The sequence below is a fragment of the Lepidochelys kempii genome, chromosome 7 (genome assembly GCF_965140265.1).
Source record: "Lepidochelys kempii isolate rLepKem1 chromosome 7, rLepKem1.hap2, whole genome shotgun sequence".
Taxonomy (NCBI): Eukaryota; Metazoa; Chordata; order Testudines; family Cheloniidae; genus Lepidochelys; species Lepidochelys kempii.
In genome coordinates, this window is record NC_133262.1 from 18,923,109 (window position 1) to 18,945,611 (window position 22,503).

The 22,503-nt window shown below is 38.9% G+C and overlaps 3 protein-coding genes across 7 annotated transcripts in view; 1 reads left to right on the forward strand and 2 right to left on the reverse strand.

The window, feature by feature from the left end:
• Positions 1-12,077, forward strand: part of TATDN2 (TatD DNase domain containing 2) — a 14,054-nt gene extending 1,977 nt beyond the window's left edge. Inside the window, exons 2-7 of one of the 3 annotated variants that reach the window (XR_012159776.1) lie at positions 1,630-2,103; positions 5,075-5,986; positions 6,862-6,989; positions 8,218-8,401; positions 9,375-9,643; positions 11,443-12,077. Coding sequence is in view for 1 of the 3 variants with exons in the window: in XM_073351233.1 (XP_073207334.1) it covers positions 1,630-2,103; positions 5,075-5,986; positions 6,862-6,989; positions 8,218-8,401; positions 9,375-9,515 (1,839 nt within the window). In the remaining 2 variants the exon portion in view is untranslated. Of the gene's footprint in view, positions 1-1,629; positions 2,104-5,074; positions 5,987-6,095; positions 6,269-6,861; positions 6,990-8,217; positions 8,402-9,374 lie in introns of those variants that run through there. The other 2 variants (XM_073351233.1, XR_012159777.1) reach the window with 2 other exon arrangements.
• On the reverse strand, positions 11,587-21,300 carry GHRL (ghrelin and obestatin prepropeptide). Of its 3 annotated transcripts, none has more exons than XM_073351240.1 (5): positions 21,222-21,300; positions 15,618-15,762; positions 15,053-15,163; positions 14,391-14,469; positions 11,587-11,762 (listed from the first exon to the last, which is right to left on the reverse strand). In XM_073351240.1, exons 2-5 carry the CDS (start codon positions 15,723-15,725, stop codon positions 11,716-11,718), a joined length of 345 nt encoding a protein of 114 aa, XP_073207341.1. In that variant the 5' UTR covers positions 15,726-15,762; positions 21,222-21,300; the 3' UTR covers positions 11,587-11,715. The 3 variants fall into 3 exon arrangements, with proteins under 3 accessions (XP_073207341.1, XP_073207338.1, XP_073207340.1); XM_073351237.1 differs by having other exon boundaries at positions 14,391-14,499; XM_073351239.1 differs by having other exon boundaries at positions 14,391-14,499; positions 15,618-15,755; positions 21,222-21,248.
• The window catches only part of SEC13 (SEC13 homolog, nuclear pore and COPII coat complex component), a 12,254-nt gene continuing 10,798 nt past the window's right edge, over positions 21,048-22,503 (reverse strand). Inside the window, exon 10 of the mRNA XM_073351236.1 lies at positions 21,048-21,902. Coding sequence (XP_073207337.1) covers positions 21,792-21,902 — 111 coding nt within the window. The 3' untranslated portion in view covers positions 21,048-21,791. The remainder of the gene's footprint in view (positions 21,903-22,503) is intronic.

Below are 22,503 nucleotides of genomic sequence, written 5' to 3' on the forward strand. Positions count from 1 at the left end.
CAGCTCACGAAAGCTTATGCTCAAATAAATTGGTTAGTCTCTAAGGTGCCACAAGTACTCCTTTTCTTTTTGCGAATACAGACTAACACGGCTGTTACTCTGAAACCTACATGTTTTGATTACCCATATTGATGTTTAGTCCTGCTCCTACTAAATTCTTGGCCTCAGTGATATCTTGTGGCAGTGAGTTACATTGTTTAAAAGTTCATGTACACAAGGCATAAAGTTTTATTTGTAAGGTAAACTCACTTTCACTGTCCTTGTTCCTTTGTATTGTAAAATGGATTAATCAGAGTGCCTAATTTATTTTCTTGTTACCTTTCATTATTCATTCATTCATTTTGTACAACTTTCACTTGTTTTCCATTAGTTAATTTAGAACTGTGTAAACTTTTCAATACCTTCCCCTGGAAGTCCTTTCAAATCTTGTCTTCCTGTCTCTTACAGCAAAAGTGGAAGCTCCGGAGAAGTACATTAGGAGCTTTCTCAACCTTTAGCTGTAGGGTTAGGATGTCAAATCTTTAACAGCTCTTTTCCAGCTGTTTCTTAACTCCTATATTGAATGCAAAGGCTTAACAAAGCCAAACAAAATCCTAGGGTTTTAAATGGCCTAAATAAAAATCATTTTGGTTCTCTATCGGGTTTCAGTTACTTTATATCTTTTTAGTATTATAACTGAATTAATTATTTAGTTCTCTGTAGAGAATTTCAGGAAAAATAATTCAGATTGTGTCTTTCTAAAGCAGTAAACTCCTTTGTTAAAATCTTTTAGACCTTCATTTGCCCTCAAGAAGCAAAATTATATCATTTATTTTCGTTAATATGTTTTGTTCCATTTTTACAGAGACTGGCTTCTGAAGCTTAATATACTGGGTTTGTTTTTATATTAGCAAAGTCTAGGCCAAAGAGTTGGTCTAGCTGTGCAAATCCTAAATATAATTTAGGTTGCAGCATGCCTGATTCTCTTTTAATATTATTTGAAAAGTTTAGTCTTTTAATAGGCAAAGACTCCTGTGGCTGGTTTTGAGTGGGGAGAGCATTTTTCCTACTTGGAATGGGACCAAGCTGTTCCAAACAGTATCCTAATATGGCCTGTCTTGTTCTGACTAGTCTAAAGACACCTTCTGTGGCGCTACTGTAAGGACAGGAGGCGCTGGAGACACGGTTGTTTTCTTACAAGGGATAAGAGTGTAGTCCTCTGCAACAATGCAGAGAATATTAGCAGCTCCCAATGGTGAGAAATGATCCCCTACTACAAGGTTTCCATATTTTCTCAAATTGTGGCTGTATTGGCAGCTTTCCAGAAGCCTAAGGGTGGCATTTACTTTGCAGAAAAAAGCAGATTCTGGCCACTTTTTTTGTAAGTGTTAAGGAAAAGTTAGCACATTCGTAACATAAGAGATGTGGCCATACCTCCGGCACATGCTGAGACTTTTAAGTCTTTGTGTGTAGTGCTGTAAAATTTTTTAGGCTGCCCATCTCTGTCCTCTCTGCTTGAGAGGAATTCTTACCCTTCTACTCTCCCCACCCACAACAAAGCATACATGCTTTCTGATTAGTAAAATGTTTACTACTTATGCGCACCTACATAATGCTGTTTCCTTTTTTATATGGTCTTATAAATCCAAGGATGGTGCAGGCTGTAACCTCACACTAAGGACTGAAGGTAAAGGTGTCTCAGAAGAACAGACTGTGGATCATAGGAAGAAGAGAATGAAGGATCAGGGATCCACAGTAATATACCTTAGAGCTCTCCAGGATGCTTTTGGGAAATCATTAGGGAAAAAGGTCAGAAAGGAGGCATCTACATCAAGTGGAGATCAAGATCAAAGGCTCTGTCATAGTAAAGAACCTTGCAAATCAGATGGCAACTCAAGAAGTATCTGTGCAGTTTCAAGGCATGAAGATCAGCGACGTCAGCTACGTTCAGACAGACAGAAAACTTCAGTAGATGAAAACAATGCTTGTGCTAGTTCAGTTAGCACTGGACAGAGTAACTCCAAAGAACAGTATGTGGATTACCAAAGGCCAAATATTGCAGGACCCTCTCCAAAGCTTGTATTTGTGGATGAACACAATTCGAGTTCAGAAGAAGATTATGAGGTAAGTGTGTGTGAGGCCATGAAGTAGTGTTTCTTGAATAGGACATATCAAAAAATATTTGGAATTTTACTAGTTAAAACTTTAAATGAACAAATCAAAGTTCTTTGTATTTCTGACCAAATTGGAAACACTCAAAACACAAAGCACGTGCCCAGTATTGGGGAAAAATCTCATAGATTTCTCTACTAGATGTTGATGTCATTTGAGTAGAATTCAATGGCCGCTCTCCATTTTCCCCTACATATAAAGAATATGCATTTAGGAACACTAAATACCAGCTGCTAATTTTGAAGGATCCATTTTTTAATGTGTAGAATATATCACTGTCAATTGTACAAACAAAGTCTTAATGTGAAGCATTTTAGTATCACTACTTTAGTTTAAGAAAATGGGATTCAGTATAGCTAAACCCTGAAATACAGCAGCTGTAAACATTAATGCAAACTAGAACATAAAATGGTGGTAGCAATGCATGTCTTGTTTCACTCTTGGATAATAATCCCAAAATGACTGTAAAAAGCAACACATCCTTGTCTATGCAATGTTAGTTTTATAGCATTATATCTTTCCTAACTTATGATATCACCTCTGAAGATGTAAGTCCTGTTGTAGCTGCAGATGAATATTATTGCCCTTTATCTTTGTGTTCAGTCCCTTAAAATAAGAGCTAATTAACTTAAATAAAGAAGTAATATATTCATAATTTATTAACCCTTATTTGTGGATTCTTCAGAGGCTATGGTTGAAAATCTTCCCTAGGGTTTCTAGGCACTACTGTACCCCTTCCCTTCAAAAAATATTTAAGGATACAATCAAAATGTGTTCCTGTGCATGATTACTCTAATATAAATCAGATTTAGCATCCTTTGCTTTGTTCTATAGGGTGCATAAGGGATACTTATTATACATGCCATATGAGATGGATCTCTGCAGAAATCAGAGAAGAATGAGATTTGATACATTCTTTTTCTGACTGGGAATCAGTGTTGCCTCGTGGATAGAACACTGGACTGGGACTCAGAAGACTTCATTTCTAATCCCAGCTGGCTAGTGCCAGATTTGGGTGATTTCTAGCAAATCACTTTACCTCTCTGAGCCTCCATTTCCTCATCTGTAAAATTGGGATAATGATACTTGCCTCCTTTGTAAAACATTTGAGATCTAGTGATGAAAAAGCACTATATAAGAGCTAACTACTGTTTTTGTATATTTTGACTACAGTAAATTAGAATGAAATGTTGTTTCTTGTAGTCACTTCTGAACTCTTAACGTAGAGCTTTCTGTGATGGGGAGAGACTTTGGAATCCACTTTTCTGCTAAAACCTGGGTTATTAACCTTTTAAGGAACTTTGAGGCTCACTTTCTGTCTTAGGCATTTGAAGGGGTAGTAGGCTGAGGGTCCGAGGGTTTTTATTAGTGAGACTTCTGTGGAGGTGGGTTAATATACACAGTGCTTACTGCAGGGGTAGTCAATAGGCGGACCGCATGCCAAATCCAGACCACCAGAGGCTTTTGTCCAGACCACGAAACTCTGGGGCTGGGGGCAGTTAGTGCAACGGGCGGGGGTCTAGTGACTGGCTGCATGCTGGTGGGCTTGGGGGAGCTGGTGCATGGGGCTGACTCATAACTAGGGGAGGTGTAGGTGTCCCATTCTCCCCTCTCCCCCCAGCCAATCGAGCCCCTGCCAGGTGCACTGGGACTCCCACTACCAGCCCCAGGCACCTGCGAGGGCTCCATTTAGGGAAGGTTGGGGGACACCTGCAACCCTGAGTTACCCGTCAGTCCTGGGCGCCAGCTCCCCCAAGCCTGCCAGCACATGGCCAGTCACTCTACCTGCACTAGGCCTCCTCTCCCCTGCAGTAACTGCCCATGGATCCCCCAGAATTTCATGATCCACTGAAAAACCTCTGGCGGTCTGTATTTGGCATGCGGTCTGCCTATTGACTACCCCTGCAATAAGCACTGTATATATTACACAGCATTGTTTGTGCTTGTTGAACAGGGGCACTTGCAGTGTGAAAAATGTTTCTCTGGAGTCCAGGCTTTAACTATACCTTGACCATGAAATTTGGACCTTGACAAAAAAAAACAGACTACCCCGATCTAGAGAATAGGATAGGCACTTGTTGCATACATCTGAAGCAATGCACTTTTCTTTGTGGTTACCACACAATTCTGTATTCCAATCAGATTCTCCTTCCAGTCTTTCCTTCTTTATAAAAGAAACCAAATCATAGACGTTAGAGATGGAGGTGATCTGTTAGGTCATCCTGGATTGCCTGAGAAAAGAGTGACAATTTCACCTAGGTCAAATTTAAGGTGTAATGTTCTGTATGGAACAATCCTACAGTAGCTTGTTCATCCTGTCCAGGTGACCTAATCTTTTACAGCTCTGATGTCTGTGAGCTACAGTTAGTACAGATCTCTGCCCTTCCACTTACTAGCCCCTCTCTTAGCAGTTTTTCTTGCCTTACCGCATATTCTGAGCTTGACATCTGAAGGATTCCTTTTAGGCCTGCTCTATAGTTAAAAAGTTTTACCAGGATAATTGTCAGTTGGGAGTGTGACTGTTGGGTTTTTTTATATAATTGACATTATGCTGGTAAAGCCTCCAGTGTAGACACAGTTATATTAGTAAAGTTTATTTCATTTGCCAAACAAAAATAAGCTATACCAGTATAATTGGGTCCACATTAAGGGGGTTTTGCTACTTAACTATATGGGCATAGTTAAAGCAGTAAAGCTTTTAAGTGTAGACAAGGCCTTAGTCTCATGTCAGTAATTCTTTTGTTCAGACAGCAACCCTGTATATTTGTTCAGTCTGAGGTTTTCATGTGCTTACTGGAACAGCTCAGGTTTTGGTAAATAATAGGCTACAAAGTGGAACATCTAACTCTGACACTCCTACAATTTACTGTTCACAAAGTTAAGATTGTTTCGGTTGTATATGTTGTTTCCATTTGACTTGCAGTTCAAAGAGCGAGATACGCTGGAAAAGGAGCCCTCCGTGGGAAGTGATTGGTCTGATGTGGATGATGTAGAATCTTTAGCTAGGTTCTCCCAGGAGGATTCAGTTCCACATCACAATAGGTCAGTTATTTTGGAGACTTCACCGGTTATAACTGATTACGTAACGTACCCTGCTCATCTGTACAGTCACCCATGGGGTGACTTTGCAAAGTGCTGGACAAGTAGTCCAAAACCACCTAATCATTCATTTTCAAACCCCGGTGAGGATACTTCTTATTTAGGTGGCTCAAGTAGCAGTCATCTTTGTGATATTTCTGTAGAATTTGCAGCAAGCACTCCTTCCAATACATCAAAAGATCTAGAGTCTGCAATTGAAGGTGAATATTGGAGATCACATTCTTTTGAGTCTTCCCTGATCTCTGAGGAGAAAAGCAAATTGTCTAGCAAGGAAGCAGAATCATATGCTCCCATTATCTCTAGAGCACGGATGTCTGATTCTTTTACTTCTGAATATGTAAAGCAGGAAGCAACTATTGAACTCCCTAAACATTTACAGGAGGGTTTCATAGATACCCATTGCCACCTGGACATGCTATATTCCAAGATGTCTTTCAGAGGCACGTTTGCAAAGTTTAGAAAAGTTTACAATAGCTCCTTTCCCAAAGAATTTCAAGGCTGTATAGCTGACTTCTGTGATCCTCGGACCCTAAAGGACTTCTTGTGGGAGGATTTGTTAAAAGAAGAAATGGTTTGGGGAGCATTTGGCTGTCATCCACATTTTGCACGTTACTACACAGACCTCCATGAAAGAAATCTCTTACAGGCACTGAGGCACCCGAAAGCTATTGCATTTGGAGAGATGGGTCTAGACTACTCTTATAAATGCTCTACTGATATCTCCAAGCAACATGAGGTAAGGAGCTGAGCTTCTAATTGTATGGTACTAATTGGAACTTTTCTTTCAGGTTTACCTATGGATTCTAAACTTTTTTTTTCTTTTCTCTGTATACAACATACTTTAGCTTTCTACAACCTTTATATTCATTTTGGGATAGAAGAGAACCCTCAGGGTGATATGTGAATTGGACCTTTTCAGATGAAGATGTATAAATCATTCATCAAATACTCTTATGGTCTTCCCTCCTAACAGTTTTCCAAATTTGAATTGGAGACATATTGGATAAATGAGATGTTGGCAAGTTACAAAGCATATTAAATGTGTATTCTAGTTATTTTTTCTTGCAGCCTCTGAAATGTATATTTAGAATGCGAGAATCCTGATATGGTAGTGATGAGCATAATACAAATACCTGGATAGCTGGCCAAAAGTACCATACAGTATTGTAGGGAAGCATCATGGACAACACTGAAAGGAAGGAGAACTCCACTCCATTTCCAGCTTTGTCACAGACTTCCTTTTTAACTTTGGAAAAATCTGCACCTTCAGTTTTCTCATTTGTTAAATAAAAATATCTATTCACATTTTGGAAGGTGCTTCAAAATATGACTTTATAAACTTATAGGTGTGTGATAGTTTGATCCAAGTAACTAAAACTGAAATGAATACATTTATTGGTGTAGAAAGCTAGTGCACCGATCACCATAGTGCCTGGGTGTCTTTTGTAACAATTCCTCTGAAAACGTGAATGGATTTACAGGAAATCAGCATAAATTAGGGGATAGATTTTTCCACCCCTTACTATCACCCCATTGTATTCCCTTTGTTTTTAGAACAATTCTAGTGGAAATTAAGGTAGTGCTCTTTTTTTTTTTTTACATTTTATTCAGGTATTTGAAAAGCAACTGCAACTGGCTGTGTCCTTAAGGAAACCCTTGGTAATACACTGCAGAGAGGCTGATGATGATCTGCTGGGGATCATGAAAAAGTTTGTGCCTAAAGACTACAAGATACACAGGTAGCTGTATTTGCTAAATTAAATTCTATCATTCATTGCTGGATATCCTATAATTAAATCAGAAATTATACCTACATTAGTAAAATAACAAACCAGGAGATATATGGAACTGTTCAGACCAGGTGATGCTTTAATTGAAAAAGAAATAGGGAGGTAGCTGGATCGTCAGTGCTTAAAATTATGGAAGCTTTACTGCAGCAGTAATGTTTCATGGCTTCTTAAAAGAATTCTGAGGATGCCTTAGGAATTGACAGGAAGTGATGCAGCAGAAGTTGTTCTGATATAACTGTGTTGTGTTCTGAAGCTATGAATTTGACTCATTCTGAAGGGGACATTTAGTGTCTGGAACGGGCATTGTCAGTTTGAAAATGGAGGTAAAAGTACTGTTGGCTGTTGCACCTCGCACCTCTCCCTGAATCTACCTGCCAACTTGTGACTCTTACAATCACACTTTCCTATCCTTTTTTTAATTTTAAAATCTGTTTCCTCCCCTTACTACTATGTAAGAGATCTACACAAAAAGAGGAAACTGACTATAAAGGGGAAACCATTGAACTGATTATACCCAAACTTGTATTTACACACAGTGTAGCTAAATCCAGGGGAAACAAAACCATTTTCTCTAATCTCTGTTGGTTCTAGTAATTTTAAGTGTTACTACTGTTAGTTAAATAAAAGGTCTTCAGAAACAAGTAATTTATTTAAATAGATCAGACTTCTCTTCTGTTAAAACTTTTTTGTTTTTTTTAATAAGAGGTCAAACCTCTAAAATCATGAATGAAACCAGAATTGTAATGCTGGGAATATCTAAATTGCATTTTAATGTGATTGGAAGTTCCCAGCTGATGCATGATCTGTAGGAACGCATTGCGCGCTACACAGAACTAAATGAACAATCTTAACTGATGTTTTTATTCTAAATTGTTGAAGAATTCTACCTGGTGGCAGCAACCATGTTAAGTATCATCTAGCTCCTGTTCGTTGCTTTGACTGCTGTGCGGCTTGCCCCAATCCGTGCAGTCTTTTCCCTGTCTTTTCTACAATAATCCCACCCTTCCTGACCCCTTCAATTTTGAGTCAATCCCCATTAAATACTGAAACATTAGACAGGATTGGGCTAATCCAAGAAAACTGAATCCTTGAATTCTTATCCCTGAGTCTGTCTCCTATTAGAAATTTGCAAAACTGTTACCTTGGAGAATGACCAAAGTTTTCTGTTTACCCTTAGGCATTGTTTTACTGGTAGTTACGATGTCATTGAGCCATTGCTAGAGCATTTCCCAAACCTTTCTGTGGGATTCACTGCACTGCTGACTTACTCATCTGCCTTTGAAGCCAGAGAGACTATAAGAAAAATTCCTTTGAACAGAATAATTGTAGAAACAGATGCTCCCTATTTCCTTCCTAGGCAGGTAAGTATGTTTCTAGAAATGCTCAAAACATTCTTTTCTGCCCATGGTGTTAATGTTGCATTGTCAGAAGTGTGATAGGACATCTGCAAGAAGGAATGGATTAGAATGGGTTGGCACCCTTGGGCATGCGGCCCATCAGGGTAATCCGCTGGCAGGCCGCGAGACGTTTTGTTTACATTGACCATCTGCAGGCATGGCTCCCCACAGCTCCCAGTGGCCGCGGTTTGCCATTCCCGGCCAATGGGAGCTGCAGGAAACAACAAGGGACGTGCTGGCTGCTGCTGCCTGAAACTCCCATTGGCTGGGAATGGCAAACTGCGGCCACTGGGAGTGCGGGCGGTCGTGCCTGTGGACGGTCAACGTAAACAAAATGTCTCGTGGCCTCCAGCAGATTACCCTGATGGGCCGTGTGCCAAAGGTTGCCGACCCCTGGATTAGAATATTGCATTTGTAGGTCTGTTTTCTGCTTCAAATATTCAAAGCATGTGGATCTGGAAGCAAGTTCTAATATGTCTGGTAAGGTGTTCCCTTTACAAAGTAGCAGTGATCTAAGCCTCAGATTTGAAATTATAGACTGTTTAGAACCACAGGTTCAGATCTTAGCTGGGCCAACTCATCCCTTTGTTCATCTGTAGTCAACATACTTAATTCTCTACATACAGGACTTGGAAAAACAGAGGTCCTTTCTGCTTTGCATGAATGGAGAGAGATTTACTCCAATGTCTCTGGCCAATAGTTTCCTTCTCCCGTTGTGCAGTTTGTTTGCTGGCTGCTGCCCTTATAAAGAGCTCTGGGATGGAAGAAACACTGGGAACATCAAATAGTATTATTGTTGAAAGACACTTTCTGAAAAATGTCAGTGATCATATTTAGAGGCTTGAAGTGATAACTCTTGACTGGTTCTGTATATTGCAGACAGGAGGAAGTGACCTACACCATTCTTAACTTTTCCCTTTCATTAATGTTTGTGCAGGTTCCCAAAAGCATATGCCAGTATTCTCACCCAGGATTAGCCCTGCACACAGTGAGAGAGATTGCCCGTCTGAAGGACCTGCCACTCTCCCGTACCTTGGCTGTTCTAAGGCAGAACACCAACCACATGTACAATCTATAGGATGGTGCTAGCAAATGTGAGAAGAGCGAGGTCAGGAAAGCTACTGTGAAATGGTGACAAACCCTTCAAGTATATTATGTCTTCTGTGGCCCCAAAATGTTATGCTGCAATCCAACTTGGAGATGATGGTTAGTATTAAGTGCTCATGACTTGCCATCCCTACTCCTCCCAAAAGTGTTACACATTCCCTTTTAATCTATATCCCTTTGCATCTCCTTTTCATTCTCTACTAGTCCATTGTCTCCTTGTGACGTACCACAAGAAAGGGTGTTGATGTCTTTGTTGGGTAAATGGTTTTTCTTGTGGAGACAAAGAGAATCTGCTGTGGTAAATATTATGGGATTTTATTCAGCTTTATTTGTATTAGCCTGTTCAAGAGTGAACAGCCTATAATTATTGAGCAGATATAGATTACTCGAGCTTAGAGCCCAAAAGGTGAGCAATGATCTTGGCTTCTTAAAGCACCTAATTGCTGAGGCTATACAGAAAAGAGTATGTATCAGAGCAGAGAATTTGATGCATAACTGTGCACAGACTTCCTCATGCCACAGAATGAAAACATACCCAAAATTGTTAAGTGTTGTTTGTGTACAAGTGCCTTTCTTTGGATAAAGTAAACAGCATGTAGGTGCCAAATAAGCTTTTAAATTTTTTCAGCAAAATGTTAAAATTACCAGAGTGTTGAATAGCCTCAAAAAGACATGAGTGTTTTTTGGCTACAGTGAGGTTTTAAGAGAACCAAAGTGGAGTATGAACATAGAAGCCCACTGATCCCACTTTTGATAGATCCTGTAGTATGCAATTGAATGTGAAAATCCATCCTGAAGGTTCTTCTATGGGGTTGTGACCCAACTGTGTTATCGTGAAGAAAAATGCCTGTGTGACAGAAATGCAAAGCACTTTGGTGAATATACTTCTCAAAATAAGCTTTTTGTAAAAGTAAGTCTAATTTTAAACTACTTCAGGCCAGTTTAACTGCTTTCAGAGGGCAATTTGACAAATGACAATGACTTAATTTTTCTGTAATATAGGTTACTTTTAATGTACCTTGAAACTACAGTTGAAACTTTTTTAAAGCTTATTTGTAAATAAAGATCTCTGAGAAAGAGATGCTGTTAAATTGTTGTTCGGTTTATACAGAACTATGCTAAGTTTTTGTAGATTGATTTTAGTTATCTGTGAAATCTAGATTGATAAATGGAAGAGTTCCATTCTAATAATCGGGCAACCCCTCCAAACTAATAAATGACACTGTGAAGGTGTTCAGTTACGCCTTTCCACTTTGTACATTGGCCACATGTGTATGCTAGTATCAAGCAGGTGTTGTGGCCTCATGTTCTGTACACAGGTTGTTAAATACATAATTTTCTAACAGTATTACTCCAAATATTATTGTAAGTGCACATAGCCTGTCTTAAATCAACAGACTGAAATACTTGAATGTGAAGTTGACCAGTATTTCCACCACAAGTGTATGTCTCAGTAGGTTTGGCTATACCACAGCCCCCCTCATGGATAACTGCCACTTGTGAATTTACTAATCTTTTTGACAAAGCAACAGTTTAAAAGCTTTCATGTTGTAAAGGGTATAATTTGCTGCTCCCCTTCCTCTTTAGGACCACTAAGGAGACAATATTGTGTCTATTGAAATTAACTGCAGAATTCTCATTTACTTCAGGGGATGCAGGATAGGGCCCTTTGTAATGGATGTCAACATATGACTTGTGTAATTAACTAGGCTCTTAAAAGATAACTTCATATGCACATCCCTTTATCATATACATAGGTGTATAATGGAGACTGAAACTTCCATCTCGTGCCACATGTATATAGTATCCATAAACAAATGACTGCGGTTTCAACAGTAGCTTTATTTTCTGCTGCAAGAAGCATATGGTAGACTAACACAGTTTATCCTCACTTTCAGAACAGGTAGCTTCAGGCGCATAGTTTTGAAAGGTAAGAAAACCATTTAGACTTCAGTGTGATTGACCTTGCTTGCAGCTATCTGTCTACCATATCTATACTACTTGCAACCTCATCCAAAGACCTGTTACACAACAAAATGTCCTTTTTAAAACTGCAAAATGTTCAGCTTTATGCATTTGTCTTTTAACACATGCTATTATCATCCATTGCACAATGTAAAGCAAGATTTAAAGCAATCCAAGCCAATGAGCAGAATTTTGTTGTACTCTAATCAGTTTGTAACATCTTCACGTTTCAACTCGTGCCAGTTTTGGGTTTCTGAAAGGGAAGAGGGTAGAGATTTTAATTTTTACTTTTTTTTGTTTTTACTGTTGAATTATTTAAGTAGTATTAACAGGTTTAGACATCCTTGCCATATAAAGTTTAAACAAAACAATCGATGTTGACAGACATACAAGAATACAGATCTTTCTAACAGGATATTATCATATTAGAGTGAAATGCATAACATCTGTTTTTTTTATTGGGTGAAATCTCTGATTACTCATTTAACAGACCAAATTAGGTGTTCTGGGTTTTTGCAGGTGAATGTACTCTTGAGTATTGAATAAAAGGTAACCAAAAATCTATGTATCTATTTGTCCTCTGTCTGTTTTGCTGGGTATGTAACTCGTGTTAATTTTTCCATTAGTTTTTAATATTTATATTAGAGTAGTTCCCAGAAGCCGAACCAAGATCAAAGTCCTGTTGATGTAATCCCTGTCAGAAAAGTTTATTGTATGTGTTACTAAGCAGCATGTGAAAAGTGAGGGAGAGGAAGACCTATACACAGTTCTATGTATACTTGCTGCTATTACATAATTATAGTGGCTGACTTCTCTGAAGAGACTTGGCCCTGGTCTACACTGCGGGGGAGAGGGCGGTCGACCTAAGATACGCAACTTCAGCTACGCAAATAGCGTAGCTGAAGTCTGCTTACCTAGGTCGACTTACCTGGCTGTGAGGATGGCGGCGAGTCGAGTGCTGCCGCTCCCCCATCGACTCCGCTTCCGCCTCTCGCAAGCTGGAGTTCCGGAGTTGACGGGGAGCACGTTCAGGGATCGATTTATTGCATCTAGACAAGACATGATAAATCGATCCCCAATAGATCGATCACTACCTGCCTATCCAGTGGGTAGTGAAGACCTGCCCCTGGAAAACGTGAGGCTTGAGAAGGGATTTGAAAGAAGACAGAATAAGTGGCCTTGCAGATCCATCTGTTCAAGCTTAAGGAGACGCAGTAAAAAGCATAAAGAAATCTTTAACGGGAATGGACAATCAGACTATCAAAATTGGCATTGCTAGCAGAGTGGAGAGGGTGAAGGGCCAACACAATAAAAGAGCAGAGAGAAGCACCAGGGCCTTGAAGGTGAGGATAAGACACACTTGGTCTTGATGTGGTGGAATGGAGAGACAGCAAAATAGTATCTGTGACAATTAAAATGAGTTTTGTTTGCTTTTCCATTGCTAATGCATAGTTTTGGTCAGGGTGAATTTGATTTAAATCACTAGTCAGGAAGACTCTATTTAATCATGGGTTTTATACATAAAAGTGCATTCTTCCTGGTTGTTATAACCTTAATACAGATTCTTCACAACTCAGAGATAGATGTAGGTTTCATTTTTAGAAGGTACACACTATACATTTTTAAACAGTGATTTATTTGGAAAACTTTTCAGATTAGTTTTACAGCTATATCAGAAAATGAATGGTTGTTTGATTATTTCAATTACCAAAGGTAATTGAAGCAGATAGTTCACCTCCCAATTAATTCATAAATATCTCCAATTCAACAGGTTAATCATTAATATTTGGAGGATTTTCTTGCCATGCTGTTTTAGGAGAACATAACCAGACAGACATTTAAATTGTTTTATTTAACTAAAACAACAACGTTAAGTATTCTGGATTTTTTTCTTCAACAGTGAATATACCATATTTTAACAAAACAAGCATATGTCCCTCGCTTCTCACATTTATCTCTAGACTTCTTCTCCTTGCCCAGATCTATTCCACCCCCAACAATCTTCTATTCATTGAACTTTTTGAAACTTTTCACTTTTAGAGAGAGGTAAGGGATTGACTCTCTGTACACAAATTTGCAGAGTGACAAAGTTGAAGTCTGTTATTTCTCACCTCTATATTTATTTTAAAACATTTTTTAGTGTTAAGCTTGTTCTCTGGAGACACAAATCCGCAGTTTGAGAACTGGAAAACTAAACATCTATAATAGTGCTCAGTCTAGAAGATACTGAGTTCCAGTGGGTAGATAGAAAGATTAACTTAAATCTATACAGAAGCCTGTGAAACCGCATAAGATTGGGTCCCTAATCCATGAACTGTTGGAACTCATTTACAAAACTCTTAAACGTTACGTGAATATATTCTCATACTATAGAATTAGAATTTATAATCGCTATTCCATGATGAGAGATCTTTGAGCTATAATGGATCTTAATTAATACTATCTTTAGATTGCATTTTTTTGATAAAATGCTTTTTGAGGAAAAAACCTATTTAAATATTTTTTTTAAAAATGATCTTTAAAAAAATCATTGATTTTTATCCACCCTGGTTTTGGTCTCTTTCACTGCCAGAGAGATGAAGATGTTGGCTTGTGGGAGGCATAAAAAAACCTGAGATTTTCAGAAGTAATCTGTGATGTTAGTTGCTTCTATTTTTGGATTCCCAAATAAAACAATGAGGGATCCTATTTGCCCAATCTGAAAATCAGGTCCCTTTACAGAGTGTCACGTTGAACACCCAAAGTGGCTCTTGAAATCTTGGCCCAATGTTTTATATATTAAGTTATACAATACCCTTTACTTCCAGCAAAAGTTCTTGGAACACTCTTCTCCACCCACCAGTCCCGCACAGAGGAGTTGGGATGTGGGAGGGAGAAGTACCTAAAGTGTCCTCTGCAAGAATGTCCTCTAGGATCTTCTCCAGCACTTGTCCATACTCCTGGTACTGGTCTTCTGTTATCTTGACACCAATTTCAAAGGGAACATTAAGCTAATGAAAACACCAAACCAGAAGAGCTCAGTTTAACAGTTTCCTTAAAGAGAGTTCCATTCTTTTCTGCTATTGGGTGAACAGACTTTGCAGACTGATTACATTCATGGGAACAGTGTTAGCTGAGGTCTGTGAAAACGAGGAAAACATGTTCCTGCTAAGCACCCACTTGACTTGTGGTTGAAATAACTATACACATGAGAAACAGCAATTACCCTGTGTATAGCTATTGTAAACAAAATACAGCAAAATGTGAGACTACTGAAGAAAGTCTACAAAGTGAAATTTCATTGTACATGTATCTTGAAATGGAAGTAAATCTTCAGTAGGAGGTTGCAGTTTGACCAGTTGCAATAAATTTTTAAACTGCTTTAGATTTTTTTTAAGATTAGCTATGGTTACCATTTTCAAGTGCTTTTTCTAACTGCTTCTCAAATCAGATATCAGTGTAGTTTTGATTTGTACCACGTTTGTGTATCACAATCTATTCATTTTTTATTATGTGGTCATATGCAAAACTAACCCTCTTAAAAACTGAGTGTAAAATACAAACCTTAATTTCTATTTCATTGTCTCCTTCTATCTGCCTTGCATCTGCATCCAAAAGTCCTTCTGCAGCTCGGCGGTTTAACTTTGTTGTATGCTTTTTTGGATCCTTTCGTTGCTGGAAAGTAACCAAAACACAGTGTAAATACTCTATCCATAGACAAACAATTAGGCCTTGTCTACAGCAGAAAAATTAGAATCCGTAATCCACCATATGGGCAGCTCCATTAGGTGGGAGCTGTAGCGTAGACAGGGTTTTTTTGTCTACGCTGTTTTCTTACCTTGCTGTAAGCAGACAACAGTGGTAAAGTCATCAAAGTCTTGTCTACGCTACAACATCCCCCTTTGTTGCCACCACTGCAGAATTGTATAATTTTCCTACTGTGGATGCAGCCCTATTGGTTTGTTATTCATCTGGGAATTGGGATAAACCTTTCCTTTGGCAGAACTTGTACCTTCTTAAGTTGAGGCAGTATTTTGATAGATTTTTCTGAGTATTATAAAAAATATTTTGTCTCAAGAAGTAGTTTTGAAAGAAGAGGGAAGAAGAGTAAAATATACCTAAATTTTACCTGTGTGTTTTGATATTCAGGGCTTAAAAAACTAGATCCAGCCATAATAGTCTCTGTCCAGAGAATGCAGATAAGGAGAATTCCCAGCATAGTGCTTCTGAGAAACATGAGTGACTTTGGGCATAGACTGTATCAAACCTGAAAACTTAATAAAGATAGGACAACTTAGTATGCTTTTTATTGACACTTTTATTTCCTTGAGTCCAGATTCAACCTGCAATTTTTCATAAACTGATTTCAGATAAATTTGTAATGTTTACTAAAGGTACATGTATATGAGGTAGTTGGTCGTCTTACAGAGATCCTGCTTTTATAGGTGAGTTTATTACTTTAATAAGAAATAAAATTGTATGAAACTTACCTTATTTCCCTCCACAAGTAGAAAAATATAAAACTGAAGGAGAGGAAGTGTGTAGGAAAACAAAAAAGGCAGTCTCAAAGGTTACCTACCTGAGATTTCTTGTTCATCATATGGCTGCTGCTGTTAAGCATTTATATAGTGCCTGGAGTATTTGTTTTGTGATAAAACACCTTTTCAAATGCAATCCAACATGTATTTGGAATTCCTTGGAAACCGCTCTTTTCATGTCATTGTGACAAAATCAACAGAAAGTGAAAATAATGCATAGATCTGTTGCTGCATTAGATTTTCTGTGGGATATGGTAGTGACTCTTTAAAGAAAAGAGCCTAATTTAAAGACTTTTCCATTTACCTAAAGATTAAATAGTGTTTTATTATCCTAAGAATACTTTTATGCATATTTGGACTGGTATAGTTCAATGGAGTGTATCTTAAGATATAAAGAAGCTATGTTTGTGACCTATAATGGAAAATGAAATTGAGAGCTGTATGTTTTGTTTTAAAATTCCCTGCTGGTGGTCTTTAGCTGTGTTCTACCTTATCAAATGTTGCCTTGCTTTGTTTTGCTGGAGGGGTCAAACTTGAAGCAGCTTTCAGCCCTCGATAGCTGGGGTGGGAGGGTGTGTCTTTTACTTTTTCAAAACTGGAACGGGATTTAGAGAGGAGGAATAATAGTAATCCAAGGCCTGGTAAAACCTCTCACATGAAGAGAAATTGAAAAGACTGATTTCATCTCCTTTCTTCAGGAGAAACATGGGATATGATAAAAGCACATGGTGTAGAGACTACAGAGCTAGAACTGTAGCTCTATCTCCTAACACAAGAACTAGAGGACATTCAATTAAATTTAAAGGTGGGATATTCCAAATCAATAAAAGGAAATACTTTTTCAAATAATGTTTGTTTAATCTGGAACTCTGACATTGGAAGTCATTATGGTCCAGAATTTAATTAAATTTGATAAAGGGATTGGATATTTATAGGGATAAAGAATAGACAGAGTTGTCATAATTAGTGACAAAAATTTGAAAGTGATGGTAAATCTCATGCTTCAGACCTTAAGCCAGTCTCTAACCTCTAGCAATCAAGGTGAATCCTGTGTAGGGGGTAGATTATTCCCCAGATGCCTTCTGGAGGATTCTGGCTGCTGCCAGAGATGGGATATTAGACTAGCTGGACTACTATTCTGATCCGTGGTGGGTTTTCAGAAAGCCTTTGACAAGGTCCCTTACCAAAGGCTCTTAAGGAAACCAAGTAGTCGTGGGATAACAGGAGGTCCTCTCATGGTTCAGTAACTACTTAAAAACAGGAAATAAAGGGTAGGATTAAATAGTCAATTTTCACAATGGAAACAGCATCTTTGCTGGGACCATTGCGGTTCTACGTATTCATTAACAAGCTGGAAAAGGGTATGAACAATGAAGTGACAAAATTGCAGCTGCTAAATTATTCAAGATAGTTAGTTCCAAAGCTGATGCCAAAGTTACATGGCAATATCACAAAACTGACTGGGCAATGACATGAATTGTGAAATTCAACATTGATAAATGCAAAGTAATATACATTGTATAAAGTAGGAATTATTTTTCCCCAATGACAAGTTCTAATTTAGCTGTTACTACTCAAGAAAGGGATCTTGGAGTCACAGTGGATCATTCTCTGAAAACTTGAACTAAATGCACAGCCATGGACAAAAACACTAACAATGTTAGGAACTATGAGGAAAGGGATAGAAAATAAGGCAGAAAATATCATCATGCCACTGTAAATCCATGGTGTCCCCACACCTTCAATACTGTGTCCAGTTCTGGTCGCTCCCGTTCACAAAAGATATACTGAAACTGGAAAAGGTTCAGAGAAAGGGAACAAAGATGATCAGGGATATGGAATGGCTTCCCTATGAAGAGAGAGTGAAAAGATTAGGGCTGCTCTGCTTAGAAAAGAGATGAGTAAGGGGGAATATTGTAGAGGTTGGTAAAATCATGAATGGTATGGAAAAATAGAACTGTTTATCCTTCCCAGAATACAAAAACTAGGGGTCACCTGATGAAATTAATAGGCAACAGGTTTAATACAAACATGAGGAAATACTTTCTCACACAATGCTCCATCTGTGGAACTCATTGTCATGGGATGTTGTGGTGGCTAAAAGAATAACAGGGTTCCAAACAGGGTTCTGTGAACTAGAAAAGTTCATAGAGGATTGGTCCATCAGGGGCTATTATCCAAGATGGGCAGGGATGCAATCTCATGCTCAGGGTGTCTCTAAACCTCTGACTGTGAGAAGCCAGGAGACCTTTTCTCACAAGTGTTTTGTCAGAAGCTGGAGTTAAATAGGGCTAAAACCTAAAAAGTTTAAACAGACTGATTAAAAAACTTCTCTCAGGTACTTAGGTTTTGCTTGTAATAATCACCCCATTAATTAATTCACCAGCAAAAAATATGTAAGATGGGTAATGGTTTTAATATAAAACAAAAACAAACTTTCACAAATAAAGGTCACAAAACTCATTTTAATGTGTCCTTTTCACATTCTGCCACAGGAGGGGGAAGGTGGGAGATTGAGAGGTTTCCACCTCACTACCAGTTTTTTCCCCTCCCCTTCTTCCTCAGGAAAAAAGTGTAAAAAAATAATTTAATTTTTAATTTCATTTATTTGTGTTCAAACATTTTGATTTTCATGTGCTGGATTTTTTATTTTGTTGTGAAGTCTTCCATAGATAAACTTTATCAAATGACATTTGTCTTAGGAAAAAATACATTTGACAAAACCTCATTTTTTGATCATCTCTAACTGGACCCACCTATACATAATTGTGTATTTTTAAAGATGATGTGATAAGAAGCTGTTAGTATATAGCAGGTGTGGCCAAACCACACCTCATGAGCCACATGCAGCTCTTTCATAGTTAAAGTGTGGCTTGCTAAGGGCCCCCCTACCCCATGCCCTCAATTCTCCATCTACCAGACTGGCAGGGGAGCTTGGGGCTTCTGGCCTGCAACAGAATGGTGGGGCTAAGGGCTTCTGTCTTGCAGATATGGGGGGGTGGGGTGTCTCAGGGTTTTAGCTCCACTGGGAAATGTCAGAGTGAAGTCCTACACCCCAGTAGGCACTGCCCTGCAGGGCAGGTTGTACATGTCTTGCAGCTTTTGAACTTGTGAAGGTTAGCACATGTGGCTTGAGGGTCAGTAAATTTGGTCACCCCTGGCATATAGTCCCAGATTTTCAAAGGCATTTAGGAATAGGAGTTAAGTGCCTAAATACCTTTGAAGATCTGGTCCATAAATTCCAATTCAAGCAAAGTACTTAAAGGTACTTAATTTTATCTACAATTCATAAGTTTAACCACAGTCTTAAACACTTTGAGTTGGGGACATAATGCCTGTACTTGCAATTCAAGATCTAGTGACCTTTAAAACTATAAACAGTCTGGACCCTAGCAGCTCCCTCAGAAAGCACCTTGCCTGTTAAGTCCCCTAATGGTAAGATTAACCAAGGCAAACTTGTTTTCATTTCTAAACCTGGTGTTGGAAAATCAGAGGTGCCCTGTGGGGTCTTTCATTCTGTGCTTGTACCTGTGGGATCTTAGGAACTTCTTCTGCCAAACTCTCTGCTTTGGATAATTCAGGGCTATGAAGGTTGTGTGTGGCAGCCACAGCACAAATAATAGTTTGAGACTTTGCAATGGGTAGCTTTATAGTCCAGTACATTTTCACTTCTAATTGGGTAAGGAGCCATGGTCCATGGCAAGGGTCCTGAATAACTTACTAATTAGGTGAGGGGCTTGGGTAGAGAGGTTAAAATACTTTTGTAATAAGCAGGTGAGAATCCTAGCGGGGAAAGATTGATGGTAGAGGATCTAAAGCCATGGAGTGATGGCTATGGGATAAAAAGGTTTGCTTCCTAAAAAACAAATCCATTTGAACACCTGAGGAGTGAAGCACAGACACTGAGTGCATGTGTTTTTGCAGAGAACCAGACAACATAAAAAGGAAGAAGGTATTTTAAAATCATGTACAGGAAAAATATCACTCCCATCAGCTTTGGGTATAAGTCAGTGTTAGTTTAAAAATGGAAATACTCCTTTGCTATACTGTTTCTAAAAAGGCTTTATCTCTCATGTTCCAGCAAATATTGATCTTAGATAACTCGGCTTCTTCTCTTTGTATATGCCAACAGTGCAGCTAAACATAAAAAGGAATGTTACACACCCCAGCGCAGCTATGTAAATGTGCAGTGTCTCTCTCTGCCATGTCTTTTCAGTGCAATTGGGAAGTAGTAAAGAAAGGAGGGCCGCTATAAACAGAAATACAGCTCAAAGACCTAGCGCAGCACCTCTTGGTGATGGAGAAAGGGTATGAAAACTGCTCTCAACTTTTTCATCTGAAAATATCCATAATGAAACTTGTGTGATATACTTCACTCCAGCAAAGGGTTAGGGTTTTAACCAAAGCCAGGTGAGCAAGCTTTAGTTGTTGAGTTTTCTTCTTAGTGCTTTCTCCCCTGATGACCCACATTACATCAAGTGAAGACCAGAGAAGATAATACTAGTAGGGCGAGATACCCAATGCTGATAGCTGCACTAGAGCATGCCAAGAGAACAAGTTTTATTCTAGTTCCTTGCTCAAGGCTTTATCAGAGCTGCCACAGTCCCCCAGTTATTAAGGGCAGTACAGCATATGCCCTTGGGCACATCAGGAAGGGTCTCCAGCAGCCACCTGATGTTAATGCTGGTCACAAATCTGAGGGGTTTTTTTGCAAAAGAAAGGAACAGTAGTGGGGAATGGCTAACTGGACACTGGATAGACACTCATGGTAAAACCACTGCAAACAAAAGGCTGGGTGGCCTAGTCAAAAAGAGCACTGCAACTGAGGAGAGCTGGGTTCTAGTCCTGGTTCTGCCACTGGCCTGCTGGGTGACCTGGGGCAGGTCACTTCCCCAACTTGTGCCTCTGTTTCCCAATTTGTAAAATGGGGATAATAATACTGACTTCCTTTGTAAAGAGCTTTGAGATTTGCTGATTATGAGAGCTACATATTATTTCTCAGTTAGCACAGAACACCAGGGTTGTAACCAATAGAACTTTATTCCATTTTTATTGAAACCAAAAAACACCTGAGGTACAGTACACAAAAGTGTCTAAAAAAGAAATAGTTTAAAATTAATAGCTTTGAAGATTTGGGAAATTTTTAAATAAGAACTTTCAACCAAATGTAAAGACAAATTGTAAAGCAATAATACCTTTGTACACTTCACTGCTCCTTTCCATATGAAGGTAGTCTCTGTGTGGTCCTTCGTCTTACCCTCAAGTTGTTTTCACTAGGTATCAGGATCGGATTCTTTTTTGGTGAAGGACTCTGGCAAGTCTTTAGGGTACTTGAGTGGGGAGAGCACAGCTCAAGCTGAAAGCTCTCCGAGCCCTCTTCTGAAGAAGGGGATGTTGAGCCTTGGTCAGAGCCTTTCCACCAGGAGAGCCACAGCTCAAGTTTCAGTACTTATCTGTGATGTCCTCAGTTGAGTTAACCAAAGTCCTCCAGCAAAAAGAACAAGTCAGACCCTGATCATGTAGAGGAAGGGAGGTTCTGATTACACATCAGAAAGGAACTGCATAGGGCACAATATTTTGCTCTACAGTTCATCTTCAATTTCAGAAAACTGACATTAAGGCTGATGATCAATACTGCGTTTGTAGCTTTTACCATTAACGGTTACAGGATGTTCATCAGATTTTCATATCTAGAAGGGTCATATAAATCATGTTAAGTGATTAATCTCCTTGCATTGCAACTAGTGTGCTATTAAATCCATCTGTCATTGTTCGTTCTGCTGACCCTCTGTAATAGCAGACACTGCTCCTTGGCCCTTATTGACATCGCTGATGCACACCCACAGTCCGTCTACTGATTCCTTCCATAAAGTGACCTGAAAACAGATCAGGAAGGAGAAGTATTAGCCTTAGTAAAATACCAGTACTCTTCCCCTCCCTTCTTTTGGAGTTCATTGTACACCACATGGTCTTTCCCCACCATTGTTCGTTTCATACACTTTTTAAAAACACCTCTGCATATTGCTGAGTCCAGTCATCTCTTCATATGATCACGCCTAATGATAAAAGGTTCTTCATAATGCTCTCAACCCAGACAATGACTGACATCCTAATTCATAAGTTCTGACAGTTATAACTGCACAAGGAAGGGATGGTATGTTAATATCCTACATAAGACACTAACTGATTCCACTGCCATCAAACAATACTGGACCGCAATTCTAATTTCCATACCCCAGAAAGCACTGCAGTTTGTCAGTCCTAAGTAGTTGAACAGGAGTTTGGCCTTTCTGATGAAGAGAACAGGAAAGGTAATGTACAAGAAATAGGTAGCACTAGAATACTTAGGATAAGGAGGTTTGAAGATAGGAAGACAGACTTAAAACACCTCACTTAGATTCACGTGTGACTGGTAATGTGAAAAAGGAAACCTAATACAAGAGACTGAATTCCCAGATCAAGGTAGTCCTCTCTGTG